Consider the following 17,199-nt stretch of genomic DNA (forward strand, 5'->3'; position numbering starts at 1 on the left):
ATAGATATGGAAGTAATGGTTACAATAGGAAATGACTAGGATCAAAAACAAAATATAAGTCAAGTATATGAGGTAAATGATTTGGATTGTCTGGAAAGCAAGTTGGAAAGTTGACTATTTGTGTTGGAGATTGAGAAAGGCAAAAGTTATGGGCCTTTTTTGAAATTGACAAATCATCAGGTAAAATTACAAAGTATACAGTATAATGAAATATTAAAAATGAAACAATCACAAATCACAACATATTTAAACATAAAAAATCTCTAATAACATATTTTAAGAGATTTTTTATCATTATCTTTATTATCAATTAATTAATCTCTAAGTTAAAACATAAATTTTAGAAAGAACTTTTTTTATTTTATTGATTTCACAGAAAGGTTTACTGTGGATCAATAAATGCACAGGCTCAAAGAGCAATTAACCAGCTATATTGCTATTGATCAAGATAAATCAAACGATATTGCATTTTATACTGCTGTAATGTTCACATTTAAATATATTAGAGGATTAAAGACAAGATGTTTCATTGATATTTTGAGAAATTTGGGTTAGATTTAATTCCTTTTAATAAATAATTAAAATAAAGTCAAAATAAAGTTCAAAAATGCATTTTCATTAAAAAAAAATGAATTTAAAAAAAAAGAGTGTGTTATAGAGTTAAAATAAAAAATATACCTAGACAAAACATATTCAACATAATCCAGCATACTGAAAATGGTTCTGATTATAAAAGAGTTAACAGTAAAGGTCGTGTTGCCAGGCATCTCAAAATCAGGTTTGATCACCATAATTGAGTTATGTATACTATACATTTATTGTACATTGCAAAATATGTTCATTCTTTGGATAAAAATTAAAAATTTAATTATATTTCCTTTCAAGTATCAAAGCTTTTAAGCAAAATCTCACAATTTGACATTCTTGACGGTGTGTTTGGTAAGTTGATACAGATTTAATGGAAAATTGATAAGGATTTAAAGTTTGGTGATTACATAAAAGCTCTATATGAAAAAACTTTTTATTAAGTATACGCTTTTGAATTAGGTTGACAGACCAAGAATTAGATGCAGTACTGAACTTAGTAGTTTTATTCAATCATCTCATGATGAAACACAAGCTGCAAAAACTCCAAAGAAAAATATATGCAGTTGTTGCTTTTCTTTTCTTGAAAGAGGTTTAAAAACAAATATTAAATTACTTGATAAGTAAATTAAAAATTGTCAAATATTCATGAATAAACTTCAATAAAAAAAATCTTTTTAAAGCTTTATAAGTTTAAATTATTTAAGAGTTCTATTTTTTAGGATAATATTTAAAGTAATATACTCTATTACGTTAAAGTTGTATAAAACCTGTTTTATGTCCTTCCCTATTCGTAGGGGGAGTTTTACAATTTAAAAAAAATGGTATTAACATGAGCATTAAAAATGTCATGAATGTGTTTTGTCCTTTCTCGAATAAGAGGTTTTCTATTTTATAAACAAGCTATTATTCAATGAGTAAATTTTGTCTGATTTTTCATACAGTCCTTTGATTTGGATGTTTTTCTCAAAAGTTCCAAGTTCGATCCCCACCATGTTCCTGGTAGAACCGGGCTTAATTTGTTTCTCTGCGCAGCGGCCTTGTTTATCAAGGTTTGTATTTCAGAGTTATAGAGTTGAGAGAGGGTTATAACCACAATTAATTAGCCTCCTCGTCTGTAGTGGTCTTCTTGGCCTTAAGGTGGTAAACTAACAAGCAAAAAAAAAATATATATACAATGACAATCTTATTAATAAAATTCATAAAAAAGCATAGCCCATAATAGATTTGATTTGTCTTTGGATGAGATGTTGAAATTTGAAAATAATCCAAAAATCGATCTTCGAAACTTGTGATTTCTAATGATTGAAGTTTTTAAATCCCTTAACGGTTTAAACCCTAAATTAATGAAGAGCTTATTTTAAAAAAAATTTACTATTTAACTTAGATGTTGCAATAAATTGATGTTACCACCCAAAAGCTCTAACCATAAAAGTATAAATAATGTTTTATATAGACCTAACCTTGCTCTGAAGTTCCTTAGACAATAAAACCATGTGCTCAAAAAGTCTTCAAGTGTTTAAAAATAATATTTTATATTGAAATGGCGGAAAATGTTCAAGGATTGAATTAGGCGATCGCAATTTGCGATATATGGAAAAATATCTGGTCTTCAAAATTTTAGTTTATGTAAAACCGTGTACTTCATTTTCATGAAGCAAATTAGCTTAAATTTATTAGCAAATAAGTTATAAAAATAAAATAAAACAATAAACTTACAAATAGAAAAGTATTAAAATTTTAATTGATTGATTTTAAAAACTACACATGTTTTTATGGACCATTAGTAACATTTAAGAAATGCAGTTACTAGAGTGTTATTATTTTAGTAGTCGTAAGTTTATTGTTTTGTTTTTTATAACTTTTGCTTTTTAAGTTAATTTGCCGCTTGAAAACAAAGTTACAGTTTTGCATAAACTAAAATTTTGAAGACAGATATTTTTCCAGATATTGCAAATTGCGATCGCTTAATTCAACCCTTAATGTTTTTGTAAAATTTGTAGAACTTAAATTTATTTATTATAATTACGAACCATGTCTTTTTTTATGAATTTATAAATTTATTTTTTCCTTTTACGATATTTATGAAGTTATTTTTTTGTTTTACGATATTTATGCACAATATTTTATTTAAGTATGTTGATATGCTAGTTATTACCCATATCTTTAATATAATTTTTTACAATTTATTTGTTTGTATTATCTATGCAGTTTATTGAGCTGATTTTAATTAGTTTATTTATCAAACTACTGTATGCAATTAACTATAAATAAAGTTTTAAATAAATAAATACTGGTTGCATTTGCCAATACTAATGGACTAGATATTGTTAAAGAATCAAATAAATTTTCAAAATTATTGTTTTCAACAGTTTGAAACATGCGCCGATAGAAGTTTTTTGAGAAGAAATTCGTAAACGATCAAATGGAAATGTACCAGTATATTGGGAACTATTCCGTGCATTTTCAGGTTTAAACCCACCATATTAGATGAGATCTTTAAACATGGTCAGAAAAAGTCCATTTGCCAGGCTTCAAAAGTGATTTTTAGTCAAATAACTTTCGAATATTTGCTTCTATTCATCTGTTATTAAAAACGTCATACTGTTTTAAAAACTTCAACATCTAATGGCTGTAAAAAATGACTAGCATGAGCCAGCAAATATAAAAGTAAAATTTTTTAAAGCATGGCCAACAAAAATTAGAATTTTAAAACCTGAAAGTTTATTTGTGTGAGGTGAAAAACTGTTTAAACCATGGCAAAAAATGTTTGGATTCCATCCAGCCTGAACTACTACTGTTATAATAAACATTCTTAGCACTGCCTCTGCACCAGTCTTTCATAACATGTTGGCCTTTTTAAATTACTTAATGGGGTAAATAATTGCCGAAAGCATCACAAGTTGAAATTGTCGTCTTTTGCTTTTCATTCAATCCTGCTAGCTTTTTAGGATTTTTTGTTCCTTTTCTACAAATAATTTCGACATTGCCTCGATCAAATTGCAAAACTCATCACAATTGAATATATGAAAAGGCTTATTGCTTAAACTATGTTCATTACATGCTACTGCTAAATGTTCAAACAATTGTCAATTATATCTGGCTGCGTGGCCACTGCTCTAATAGTTTGCATGCCACTTACTTTTCTTGAACAAATTTCTATACAACATTTATTCATGAAACTGGAATACCATTTTCTGGTCGGTTTACCGTCTTTGAATAAACTAGTTTGATTTGATTCTTTTAAATAACTATCAACAACAGTCAACACGTCTTTTCTATTCAAGCCAAAGCCTATATCATAAAATTAATAAGTCAGCAATAACTCCTTTAGTGATTTTGCTCATCTTTTTCGGCACTCCTTGCTCATTAGACAACTCTTTTGTTCTGTCAAAAAGAGATTTTACCACATAATATTTAGCAACTTGTGCACATGACCTATTTATTCTTTCAATAATAGCTTGAATAGTTAGCTGGATTTGACTCTCTCGCTTTTCTGTTTGTTTAAATTGTTCCATATTCTATTATGCAATAACACAATTAACACCTATGCATTAACTTTATGCACATAAAATACCTGTATCAGAACTCAAGTGTTTATTTTTTTGCTTAGGTTTAATTTTTGTTAGATTTCAAGTTGATAGCTAACACAACTATAAATAGATTTTTTTTATCATTTAATTTGTCTTGTGTTAAAGTTTACTTATAAAAAAAATTATAAATTCGATATTATATAAAAGATAAGAAGCTTTTTATAAACTCATTCGTAATTAGGTTTCATATGTAATTAGGTATTTTTACAGTATAATCTAATAAAAAAGATTCTAAATGTGTAACTTCATTAAATTGGATAGCAGGCAACACAGACTCATTTCAAAATTAAATTAGAAATTGCGTGCATGCCTAATTTAACTTTGAACTAAATTAGACATGCACGCAATTTAAAATGTTTTAAAATGCGACTTTAAAACGTTTCAAAGATGATTTTTAAAATGTTGTTGTTGCATTTTGAAGAACATTTTCTTTTCAATTAAAAATGCGATTTTTTAGGAAAAAAATGTAAACGCTACAGTCACATTTTGAATCACATTTTCTCAATTCAAAATAAGTTTTAAAATTCAAAAACAATTTTAAGTTTTAAAAACAGTTTTTTACAATTCAAAATGCTAATGATTCATTTTTTTTAAACGTAAAAGTCGCCTTTGGAATCATGTGAATAGGCACATGAATCATTAATAACATTGAACCTTTTTTTAATTAGTAGAATAAATTTTATTTAAACTTTGTCAAACAAAACTAATGTATTGTAACAAAACTAATGTAAAAAAAAATTAATGATGCAATGTGGAATTTTTTTCTTAAAAAAGTAGTCTTAGTAAATTAAAAAACTATTGTTTTAAACATTCAACTAATTTAAATTTGATAGTAAAAAAACAAAATATTAACTTTATTAAGTTTAGCTTTTTAATGAATAAAACAATAAACTGGAGGTTTAAGACCCTCCAGCCTGATACATACCAAGCATATCAGCTGAAATTGGAGTTTTTAGAATATCTCCAGTAAATTCACATGTTGTGTTTTTTGCATCTATTCCACTTGTACCTTCAAAGACCTAATAATAAGTTTTTGGAAGTTATTGATTTAAACCAATTGTAATAAATAATATATCGAAAGCTACAGTTAACAAAAATATAACACGAAGTATATATTATACACAGGCCTTGGCAGGAATGGCGGGTGATTGCCTGTGCCTACCTCTATACCTGTGTAAGTCAGTTTACATGGGGGATATTAAAGCCCATGAAAAATAGGCTTTATTTATAATGATTATTTTATATTTATAACAATTTATTTTAAAACAGCAAAATTTATTAACATTTTATTAAATTTAATAAATTTTTCAAGTTGATAGGTTGAAGCATTATTCTTTTTTTTAATGCACTAGGCAACTGGCTAATTTAAAATTAAATATCACTTTTATTTTACAAAAATAAAGTAAAAAAATGCTTATACATTATTAGGCAGATCTCAGGGGAAATGAATAAATTCGAGAGCAGAGAAAAACTCTCCTAAAATGAACATGGCGAGCCATGCAAACTGCTTCTCTAAACAGCTTTATACAAGACCTTTTAGTTTTTGCTCAAGCTATCTGATTATTCATTGAAAAATTGCTTATTAAATACAAAATTTGATTTTATGCTTGTTACAAGCATATGCTTGTAACATTAATGTTGCAAGAATATATACATAATGAGCGTCATTAATTGTGTCGCGAAAAAAATTCATGACACAAGCATTTTCTTTGGGTTTTCATACTAGCTATCCATTTATTAATTAGCAACTTTACTAACTTGACAAAAAATTTGACAAACAAAAAGCTATACAAGTTTTTACTACTATTAAAAATATTTTCTTCTTTTTGAATGTTATAACACAACATTCATTCAACATAACATTCATATTATAACATAACATAACATTCTTTTTGAATGTTATAACATAACATTCAAAATTTTAGAAACGTAACACAAGTAAATGTAACTTTACTCAATATCTATATTTACATTGTTAAAAGTTAAATTTCGAGCAATTCCATGTAAAAGTGGGACAGTCATTTCAGTCACCTCTTGGACTTTTTTTAAATTTAAACTTGTGGTACCTATTAATGAAACATGAAAAAATGCAAAATTTGAGCTCCCAAATTTGAATGGTTCAAAAGTTATGATGTTTTGAAATTCAGCCTAAAACGTTCCTTTTTTTTATGAAGTCCGCCATTATGGATTTTGTAGTTGTACTTTTAATTGAATAATTTAAGATCTAGCTTATGACTCAACTTTATACTAGTGTCTTGACAAAATGTCTTCTCTTTTCAATCGCTTAGAACAGGCAGCCAATCTTGAATCTGATCTCACTTCTGCACTAAATAACTGTGTTTTGTTGGAGTTAAAATTTATAAGCCATTGTGAGCCTCAAACAGTGGCTTATAAATTTTAACTCCAACAAAACTCAGTTATCTAGTGCAAACAACTGTCGCAATACTGCTGACATCCCTATATTAATGAATGGCAACCCTCTCACTGAGTCCTTTTCTTTATGTCTTTTTAGATTATGGTTTACTACTAACCTTTCATGGAAACCATATATACAATCGATTGCTAAATTAGCATCTGCTAAGATGCTAGTTTAGCAATCTTTAAAGTTGCTTCTTTTTATCGTGTTCGCCATTTTTATACTCTTGATTCCATTCTCTACCTTGACAAATCTCTTATTTATCCCTAAATGGAATACTGTTGTCATATTTTGGGCTCGTTATTCTAATGATGCTCTCTCTCTTCTGGACAAGGTCAAAAATACATTGTAAACGTAGTTTGACCCACTCTATCTGCTAAGCTTGAGCCTCTTTCCCATTGTTGTAAAGTTGCATTTCTTTCTCTTGTCTACAAATACTATCATGGTCGCTGCTCAAAGGAGCTATCATATCTAGTTCAAAGGAGCTATCATATCTAGTAATATGTTAATTAAATGCTAATGTTTTTTGTTCAGATAGTTATTTGAATACAACAGGTAAAACCATTTTGTTAATTTTACAAATATTATGCGATTTAATATATGTAAATAAATAATGTAATGTAAATATTAATTAAAAATTGTTTCAAGTATTTAAAAATGTAATTAATGATTATTTAAAACATTAACAAATACTAAAATTAAATATACTAAAATATAGTTAATAAATGTTATTTTAAATCAACTCCTTATTCTAGGATAAAACTAAACAAGATAAACACAAATGATTAAATTGAAAATTGAAAAAATGATGATTAAAAATCATTGTCGCGGCATCGGTTTTAACTAGAAAAGGAGGAGAGAGATGGGGCTGGGGGTTAAACTCAAAAATATCACACACCCCCCACCCTAAAGTTGCCAGGGAAAAAATGATATCCCCAAATAAACTCTGGGTTTTTCACTGAGCCTTCAACTTTTTAACCTTCTGTCAATTGTTGCCTTGCTCTAAAACTCTATTCTTTTTTCTCCTAACCTAATAGTGCTTGCTTGCAGCCTTGTTTGGAGTGAATCAGAATTTATTTTATATATATATATATACATATATATATACTAGGGCATGGAAACCAGTAATGAGAAACTGGTTTATATCGGTAATTTTTATTCCCAAAAATTACCGTTACCGGTTTTTTCTCAATCTATTACCGCGGTTTTAAAAATGATATTTTGTTAATTAAACAATTTGGTATTTTGCTTTCATTTTAATTTGGCAACTCCTAAAAGACGCAACACAGTGAGAGAAAGCAGTTCTTTGATGAAAAAGCAATAAACACGAAGATGACCTTCGTTGCAGGAAACAATAATTCCGAGGTATGGAAGCACTTCTTACACAGCAAGGATCTGCAGCTGGCGAAGTGCAAAACTTGTAGCAAAGAAATCAAGTGCAAAGGTGGATCTACCAGTGGTATGAGATCTCATCTCAAATTAATGCATCATATCGAGGCCGATGCTATGAAACAAGTATCAGCCAAAGTTGAACAAAATGTTGGAAAAATTAATCACTTCTTTGTGACCCAAAAAGATTCCTCGGCAGTTGTCTTGTCCGAGTTAGTCGCCATTGATGGATTACCAATTCGAGTACTGGCAAAAAGTCAACGTTTAAGAGCGGCATTGGGAGCTCAAGGATATCACTTGCCAAAAGATGCAAAATCGATCAAAGCAATTATTATGAAGCACTGTCTTGAGGTTAAAGACATTTATAAAAAGCAGTTTGAAGAAATGAAGAAAGACAAAATTTGTTTTAGCATTACTCTTGATGAATACACATCATCTCGTAACAGAAGGTTTATTAATATCAATGTTCATGTCAAGAATTGGCATTGGAATTTGGGAATGGTAAGAATTTTTGGCTCAATGCCAGCGGATAAAGCTATGACCATTGTTAGAGAAAAGCTAAAAGAATTTGGAATTTGTCTGGACTCTGGTATTGTGGCAGCTACAACTGATGGAGCTGCTGTAATGAAAAAATTCGGAAAAGCTATTTTACCAACCCATCAATTGTGCTTGGCACATGGCATCCACTTAGCAGTCTGTGATGTTTTATACAAAACAACTCCGGTCCAAGAAGTCATTCCTGATCTCGATGAAGAAGGAGATTTTGCTCTTGATGATATTTCCATCTCTGATGACAGCAATTACGAAGATGAAGAAGGTGTTGGATTACAGGTAAGTATTATATATACTTATTTAAAAGTATAAGGCATCTAAATAAGATTATTTTTATTAAAAAAATCATCTTAATTACTGACACTTTCAGGTAGTAATTAAAGATGATCAACCCCCTGAAGTCTGTCAAGATCTGAGACACATTATTTCAAAAGTAAGATATTGTGTACACCTGTTTCGCAAGTCCCCTGTCAAAAACGATGATATTCTTCGAAAGCACGTTCTAGCTGAGTTTAAAAAAGAATTATCACTTATACTTGACTCAAAAACTAGGTGGAACAGTTTGGTAGACATGATGTCTCGATTTGTTAAGCTATTTGTTAAGTTCTAGTGAAATAAGCTTCTCCGATGAAGAATTTAACACATTTGAAGAATTGATTGCAGCCCTAGAACCAGTAAAAGTGGGAACAGAAGCTTTATGTAAACGAGATGCAACATTGATTTCAAGTGATCAGATTCTGAAGTTTATTTGCCTTAAATTGAGCATGCAACTTTCAGCAAAGAGTTATTACTGAGCATGCAACTTTCAGCAAAGAGTTATTATTGAGCATGCAACTTTCAGCAAAGAGTTATTAGAAATGTTAGTCAAAAAAATAAAGGAAAGAAGAAATCCTGATATAATAAATTTATTGATTTATTTAAACGATTCAGAGGCCTTGGACAAGCAAGGGCAAAGTACAGATGTCTTTGACACTGTACAAATGAAACGAAATGCCCTTACAAATACTGCTGCCAAATTATTCTGTCGTCTGTTTGAGGAGAGCTATGAAGATGAAGATAAATCGGAAGAAGAATGTCAAGAAATACCCAATATTGATGAAGGACAATCTTTCTTGGCAGAACAATTGGAACAGTCTATCAAGGATGCTCTGAAGTGTCCCTCTAGTTCAAAGAGGATGAAAGTGGGCACCAGTTCCAAATCACTGTTGAAGGAAATGGCCTTTTTTGAGATGACAAAAACTCGCACAAACAACTTAGAAATGCTGTATAATGCATTGATGGGTATACCAGTAACTAGTGTTGAAGCTGAACGTTCTTTCTCAGCCAGTGGTCTTTTTGTTACAAAACTCAGATCAAGCTTGAATGATAAAACTCTTGATGCCTTATGCATTTTACAAGCTTATTTTCTGTTGAAAAAAGCTCAGCAATCAGCAGTAATTTCTGTATTAAATGCCTAACAACTGTTAAATGTTATATCAGTCAATCTATTGAATTTGAGTTTATTTAAACTGTTTAAGCTCTTTTTTTGTGATATTTAACTATAATATCTGAAAGTGGATGTATTGTTTTGAGCATAATATGAGATTAACTTTATATGATATAAATCTGTGTTAATTATAAGTTGGTTTGCTGTATTTCAAACCTTTTTTATTCCTTTGAAAAAATTTTAAATTACCGGTTTTACCAGTAATAAAAATGGCAAAAACCGGGGTTTTACCGTTACCGGTAATTATGAAAAATAATTCCATGCCCTAATACATACATATATATATATATATATATATATATATATATATATATATATATATATATATATACATACATACATATATATATATATATATATATATATATATATATATATATATATCAATTATTATATGAAATGAAAAAAATATAATTAAATATAATATGATTAAACAATATTTATCATGTCAATATTTAACACTAAAAATAGCGATGTACCAATGAAAAAGGCCGATAATTATTAGATGAAATTATCCAATAACTTTTTATACATGGACTGCTCTAATCTGCGTTAATCTTTCTACTAGTGAAAAAAAAATAACATTTAAACATACATAAATAAAAAGAATTTTTCAAAATTTCTGCTTTAATAGTACAAATAAATCTGATAATAAAATATGATTAAAGATATTGCCATTAAATTTAAATTGAATATTGAATGAATCTTTGTATAATTTGCCTTGCATAAAACATCATGCTGAAATAAGGAGCTGCGTGGTTTTAAAACTTACATTAAGTGAGGGTTGGAATATTAGTATCTAGAATCAGATTTTTTATTGAAACAAAAAAAACTTGTTTTTTTTATTGTTTATTTTTTACTTTTTTTTTCTGAAAAAACTGTTAAAACTCTGCATTTGGGGTAGTCCATAAATTACATCATAGAAACTTCAAAATATTTTTTTTTTTTATGAACTTTTTTTTCTAATTTATCTAAGCCTAAGGAAATGACATTTTAAAATTTCTTAAATTTTTAATTTAAAAAGTATTTTGGTAAACAACATCATTAATTAGAGATACTTACTGAGTTCTTTAATTTTTAGTTAGAAAATATTTATAAACTTTACACTTAACTTAAATTTAACATATAATTGCGTTTTTAATTGCGATTTCAAATAAATTACTTTATAACTTATCTTTAGAAACGTTTTATTAAAGTTATGCAAGTCGTTTTTACAAATTACTTTTAAGGATTGTTAATAAATGGACAAATTTCATTTGAATTATAGAAAAAAAAAAAATTTTAATCGTATAAATATTTTTTCCAAATAGTGGTAAAAAAAAAATTGTTAAAGTAATAACGTAGTTTTTTTAATATAGTAATTTTTAATCATTTCATGTTCTGATTAGAAATTGCTTTTTTTAAAAAAAAAAAAAACTTTTAAACAATTCTTTTTAAACAGAAACACACACAAAAAAAAAAAATCATAAAGCAATTGAATTATTTCATTGCAATCAAAATATTTAATTTAACTTATCCTCATAAAAGTTTAACTTAAAAAAATAATCTGCTTAAAGATTTTTAAAAAGACATGGAAAAGTAGTTTCAAACATTTAAATTTATCATAAAAATGCCTACATAAAAAAATTTGAATACAATATTTTTTGTTAATTTATACAAAATGCATTTATTTTAAACAATCGTTAGAATTAATTTTGTATTTTAATTAAAGCCTTCGCGTAAATTAAAAATTTTAGATCAACGATTAAAAGTTATTCATAACCTAATGATTTTTTTATTGTTAAAATTAATGTTAAATTTAATGTTAAAACATCAAAACAGCCGTGGTCAAATTGTAAAGAAAAAAATTATAAGTGCAGTCAGTTACCGCATGTGAACGCACACCATTCCTGTCCAAGCCTGCAGATGGCGATTAAAATTGTCAATGTGTTGCAGCGCACATTTAAAAACATATTATATTTAATATTTCCTAATTTATGTTGTATTTAGCAAGTATTTTACATTAAAACTTGTCTTTTAAAATTTAAAAACTTAAAATTCTTATAAATACAAATCAAAAAACTACCAAAATTCTTAAATTTGTTCCGAGGGTTGTGTGTGTGTGTGTGTGTATATATATATATATAATATATATATATATATATATATATATATATATATATATATATATATATATATATATATATCAACCCTCAGAATTAGGAAAAATGAGGTTGACAATAATTTGCCCACCTCAATCTTTTTGAGGTCGGCATCAAGGTCATCATATCAGGTCAGCAATAATTATTTGATACAAAGGTAAACCATAAAACATAGAAAGGAGGTCATCAATTTTTTGCTGACCTCAAACACTTTTTAGGTCCGCAGTTAGGTCAGCATTGCCGAATGCCGACCCTAATTATATATATAAATATATATATATATATATATATATATATATATTTATATATATATATATATATTATATATATATATATATATATATATATATATATATATATTTATATATATATATATATATATATTTATATATATATATATATATATATATATATATATATATATATATATATATATATATATATATATATATATATATATATATATATATATATATATATACTTTGCTCTTTTAAGAAAATTTTAACTATAAAATGAATTTTAACATCCAACAAACCCTTACTTTTATATTGATTCCTATAATAAAAATTAAGTAATAACCTTACTTGAACAACTGCTTTAGACCCACTAACTTCTAGAACTTGGCCACTGCGCTTTGAACCATCTGACAGAGTCAATGTAACAATTTCTGCAAACTTAGGAAACTAAAAAACAAATACATTGCAATATATTAAAAATAACTACATGTAATAATTGTTCAACAATTTAATTTTTTCATAGATATAAATATTGATACTTTCAAATGAATCAGCATCTATCGAATAAAAAGAAAAAAAAATTGTATTTACCATTTAGCATTAAAACTATATAAAATTTCCTTTTAAAATTATTATTTAAATTGTTGCATAAAGATTTTTATTTAACTTTTAATTTCTGATTTTAATTTAACTTTTAATCTCTGATTATAACTGAAAATTTTTCATTTTTATTTATTCATTAAAAATTAGAAGTTAATAGTTATTTATAAGCTTTAGCTTTGTTTCTATCACATTTTAATTATCTATTATTACCTGTGTTAAAATGAACTTCAGCAAGGCAGCTGATTTTCAAAAAAGAGGGCGTTATACGATTGATGAAGGATTTAATCTTCTACTTTTAAAAAGAAACCTTATATTACCTTTAACTACATACAATAACCCTAGTTATAGTATATTACTAGCATTACTATTACTAGAAACTTTATATGTTTAGAAAACTAGAAAATAAGTATATATATATATATATATATATATATATATATATATATATATATATATATATATATATATATATATATATATATATATATATATATATATATAACAAATATATTTACCTTGACTTGATCTAAGATAACTAATGGTCCGTTCACACCAGATACAGTTTTGTAATCTTAAAAAAAAAAAGATTTTTTTCTAATAATATTTTTAGAATAAAATTTTAAAAAATATTATTTTTACTATATTGAATACAATAAAACTATATTTAATATTTTTTTTTATTTATCTTAAATAACTTTTATTATTTGTCAATATTACTTGTTCAAAAGCTTATTTAAAAACAATATTACTTAGAAATGAATTTTTCCAAATCAATAAACATCTTACTCAATCTGGGTTGCGAGATATAGTCTCTAACAACTGAATGAGAATGTGTTTTGGCGGCTTCAACGCTATTTAAACTGTTAGAAACTGCAGTCAAATTAAACCTTCCTACTGTCGGAGCCATTTTGAATTTGCACAGAAACTCTGCAGTTTAGTCGATCTTAACTTAAACACAAACAATTGCGTCACTTTTTCAAAAGAAAAAACCGTGTTTAATGTGCACTGCAGTGCAAATAAAACTTTTAAAGGTTTTTTTTCTTTCTTTTTTTTTTCTACTTTATTTTGCAACTAGAAAGATATTGTACGATATATCGTTAGCTAGTTATCGTAGCATTGTAGCTAGAAAATAAAATAACTATAAGTTTGAAGGTTCTTGGTTTAGTTAAGGTGATTTTATAATGTTATAAAGTCTGTATGATATTTTGCTGACCACAACATATTTCCATTGATCAAGTCTTTTAATGATAAGACCAGCGTTACTGCGGATAGGTTCAATTAGCGTGGCGAATCATTTGTTTATACGGCATTGTTACTCGTTAATGTCTTAAAACGAATTCAATTTCAGCAAAAGTGGTTTAAGAAGAAATGTCAGTTTCAGTTGTATGTGTGCGGCCGTGGTGCAGTGGTAAAAGCGCTTGCTTAAGCTTGCTTACATGAGATCCGGATTCGAAACGAGCTTTGGACATATTTTCGCGTCACGGTAAGGAAGGAGGCGTGAACTTCCTGGTTAAATGTTCTTCCGCGGTGCTCTGTGACAAGACTGTTAGGTCTTCTTGGGGCACCTAAATAACAGAAGGAAAAAAAAAGTTTAAATCAACATTTTAATAAAAGAAAAACAGTTTATTCTGCTAGATTTGTATCCATGAATCTACAAGTAGTAATGATAAATCCACATTTCGTTGAAAATAGATTAAAAATGAGACAATAGTCTTTATTAAAGACTTAAGAGGTAATTTTGTTTCTTAGGATACCAAAACCAAATTTATTGGATCCATATTGAAGGTTTAATTAATTGCAGTTCACAAATAAAGTCAAGGATAAACATCCCTGATATAACTTATCGTAGGAAAAATAGCATGAACTTTTTTATTGAAAAAATTATATTTTATAACTATATAAGTTTTTGATAAAAAAAAGGGAACTTTTAGTATAATGTTTTTACTATTATTATTTATTATTTGCATTAATTGGAGTAATTATTTTTGGATGATTGACAAGCAGATGGTTATAGGTGGAAGCAAAATGGGTGCAGAATAATTCCTCGTGGTTTACCACACCGATCTTTTCTTTACTTATTTCTTACTTCAATATTTTTTAGCAAGCGGTAGAAAAATAACTATATAAACTATAAATCACGTAAAAAAAACTATACTGATTGTTTACTTTCTAAAGCTATATATATATATATATATATATATATATATATATATATATATATATATATATATATACGTGTGTGTAGTGTTTTTTTTTTTTTTTTTTGAGTAAGTCTCAATGGTCTCTATATATAAATATATATAGAGACCATTGACCATAAATATTTTTATTAGAAGGGTTTTAATTTAATCTATTGTTAATTGAAATAGGAATTTGTTTTAAGATTTGAGGGGAATGATTTGAATTTATATTAATATATATATATATATATATATATATATATATATATATATATATATATATATATATATATATATATATATATATATATATATGTATATAAATTTATTATAACTAACTTTAAAAAAATTTAAACGTTTCGGTAGCCGTTGCGCGAAATGCTATTTATCAACAGATTGGAAATTAGTACCTTTCTAAATAATATTTAGAATACCCGCTTGAAATGTATTAATTAGTTACCATCAGTATAAAAAGTTTCAAAAACATGTGAAAATAGACTTGAATATGGATGGTTAAGTGCCAAACCAGCCTATACAACAAAGTTAAAAAAAAATTAGTTTATATTAAAAAAAAAATGATTTATGTAATGTTTCTTTGCAAACACCAAAGTGAAATAATTAAAATTTTTAAGTGCACTGAACTGCAATTACTTTAAATTTTTTTGGTTTAGTGGCTTTTGTTATAGACTTTGTGTCAAACTATCTCATTTCAACATATTCGTTGTATAAGCTGATTTGGCGCTAAGTCATCCATATGGGGAACCACGGACCATATTTTAAAATATTTCAATAATCTTTAGGAAAGGGCAAAATATAAAAATCTTTGTTTTGAGTTAACTATTAATGTTCAATAATTTCTAACCTCTTATTATAAACTTAAAAAAAAAAACGGGGACGGACCTTATTATTTTTTTATTTGTTTAATAAGGTTCTATTAATTTTTTTTCAGACTATGATTAAAACTAGAGCACACTTTTATTTTTACAACATAAATACATAATTTAAAATAAGTTTTAAAAATGCTTTAAACTTGAAATCTTTGACTCAATTACCCAAAAAAAAATTGAAAATAACCAAACTTTTGTGAAGTATTTACTCAAAATCTACCAGTCATTTTAACATGAAATTTGTAATATTTTTTAATCATGGTAGCATAATTCATTTGAGAGAAAATAAATGAGAATAAATAAATATTTTAGAAATCATGCATGAAACACTAAAAAGTAAGCGAGCTAAACAACAGCAATATAACAATTTCAATTTAAAGATTTAAAACGCATTGAACAAATATCTTCTCTGAAATGAATTTTAGTAATCTGAAAAACAATCTGTAAAAATTTCAGCTCTTTTGCATAATTATTTAAAAAGTTATCATTTTGCAAACTTTCAAAATTTGGGAAAAAGTATTTTGAGATTTTGCAAAATAAAAATAAAAATTACTCAATAAGCAATAAAAAAAAAAAAAACAATTTCTGGAAGAAACATGATAAATTAAAAACCTTCAGGTTCATATGATATTTTTTCAGTTTCTTAATTTTAGCTGAGTATTATTTTTTAATAATTTTCAACTGTTTACGTCTCTTCCCTGCCAACATTGAGCAGAATTCATTTCATTGAACAGAAAAAAACCATACGGGTACCGTATGGTTTTTTCTGGGCCTACGGGAATGGGGTTTTAACGGTTAAGTGTTTTGGTTTCCAGACGGGCCCCATATGGTAAAAAAATCAAGCAAATTTGCTTGATTCGGTTTTTTCTGGTTTTTATCAGGGCCGAAGGACCTGGGAACTTGACGGGTTTCCCATATTGTTCCCAAAAGGTTTCAACTGTTAATTAAAAAAATCATAACAAAACTTATTCGACGGTTGTCGTATTGCGCGTGAAATAAATTTAAAAATTTAACTTTTATGCATTTTATTTTTTGTATACATTATATTTTGTATACATTGTAATTTAAAAAAAAAAATTTTTTCGATATGTTTTTTCACTGTGAAACTCCATTAAAAAAACGTTGTTTTA

The 17,199-nt window shown here is 26.9% G+C and overlaps 1 protein-coding gene across 1 annotated transcript in view; it reads right to left on the minus strand.

The window, feature by feature from the left end:
* Positions 1-14,249, minus strand: part of LOC100203652 (V-type proton ATPase subunit B) — a 36,494-nt gene extending 22,245 nt beyond the window's left edge. The window contains exons 1-4 of the mRNA XM_065791081.1: positions 13,789-14,249; positions 13,518-13,573; positions 12,748-12,846; positions 5,104-5,197 (exon numbers count right to left, since the gene is read on the minus strand). Of these exons, the coding sequence (XP_065647153.1) occupies positions 5,104-5,197; positions 12,748-12,846; positions 13,518-13,573; positions 13,789-13,909 (370 nt within the window). The 5' untranslated portion in view covers positions 13,910-14,249. The remainder of the gene's footprint in view (positions 1-5,103; positions 5,198-12,747; positions 12,847-13,517; positions 13,574-13,788) is intronic.
* Positions 14,250-17,199: the final 2,950 nt, after the last annotated feature.

Source organism: Hydra vulgaris, chromosome 02 (genome assembly GCF_038396675.1).
Source record: "Hydra vulgaris chromosome 02, alternate assembly HydraT2T_AEP".
Taxonomy (NCBI): domain Eukaryota; kingdom Metazoa; phylum Cnidaria; class Hydrozoa; order Anthoathecata; family Hydridae; genus Hydra; species Hydra vulgaris.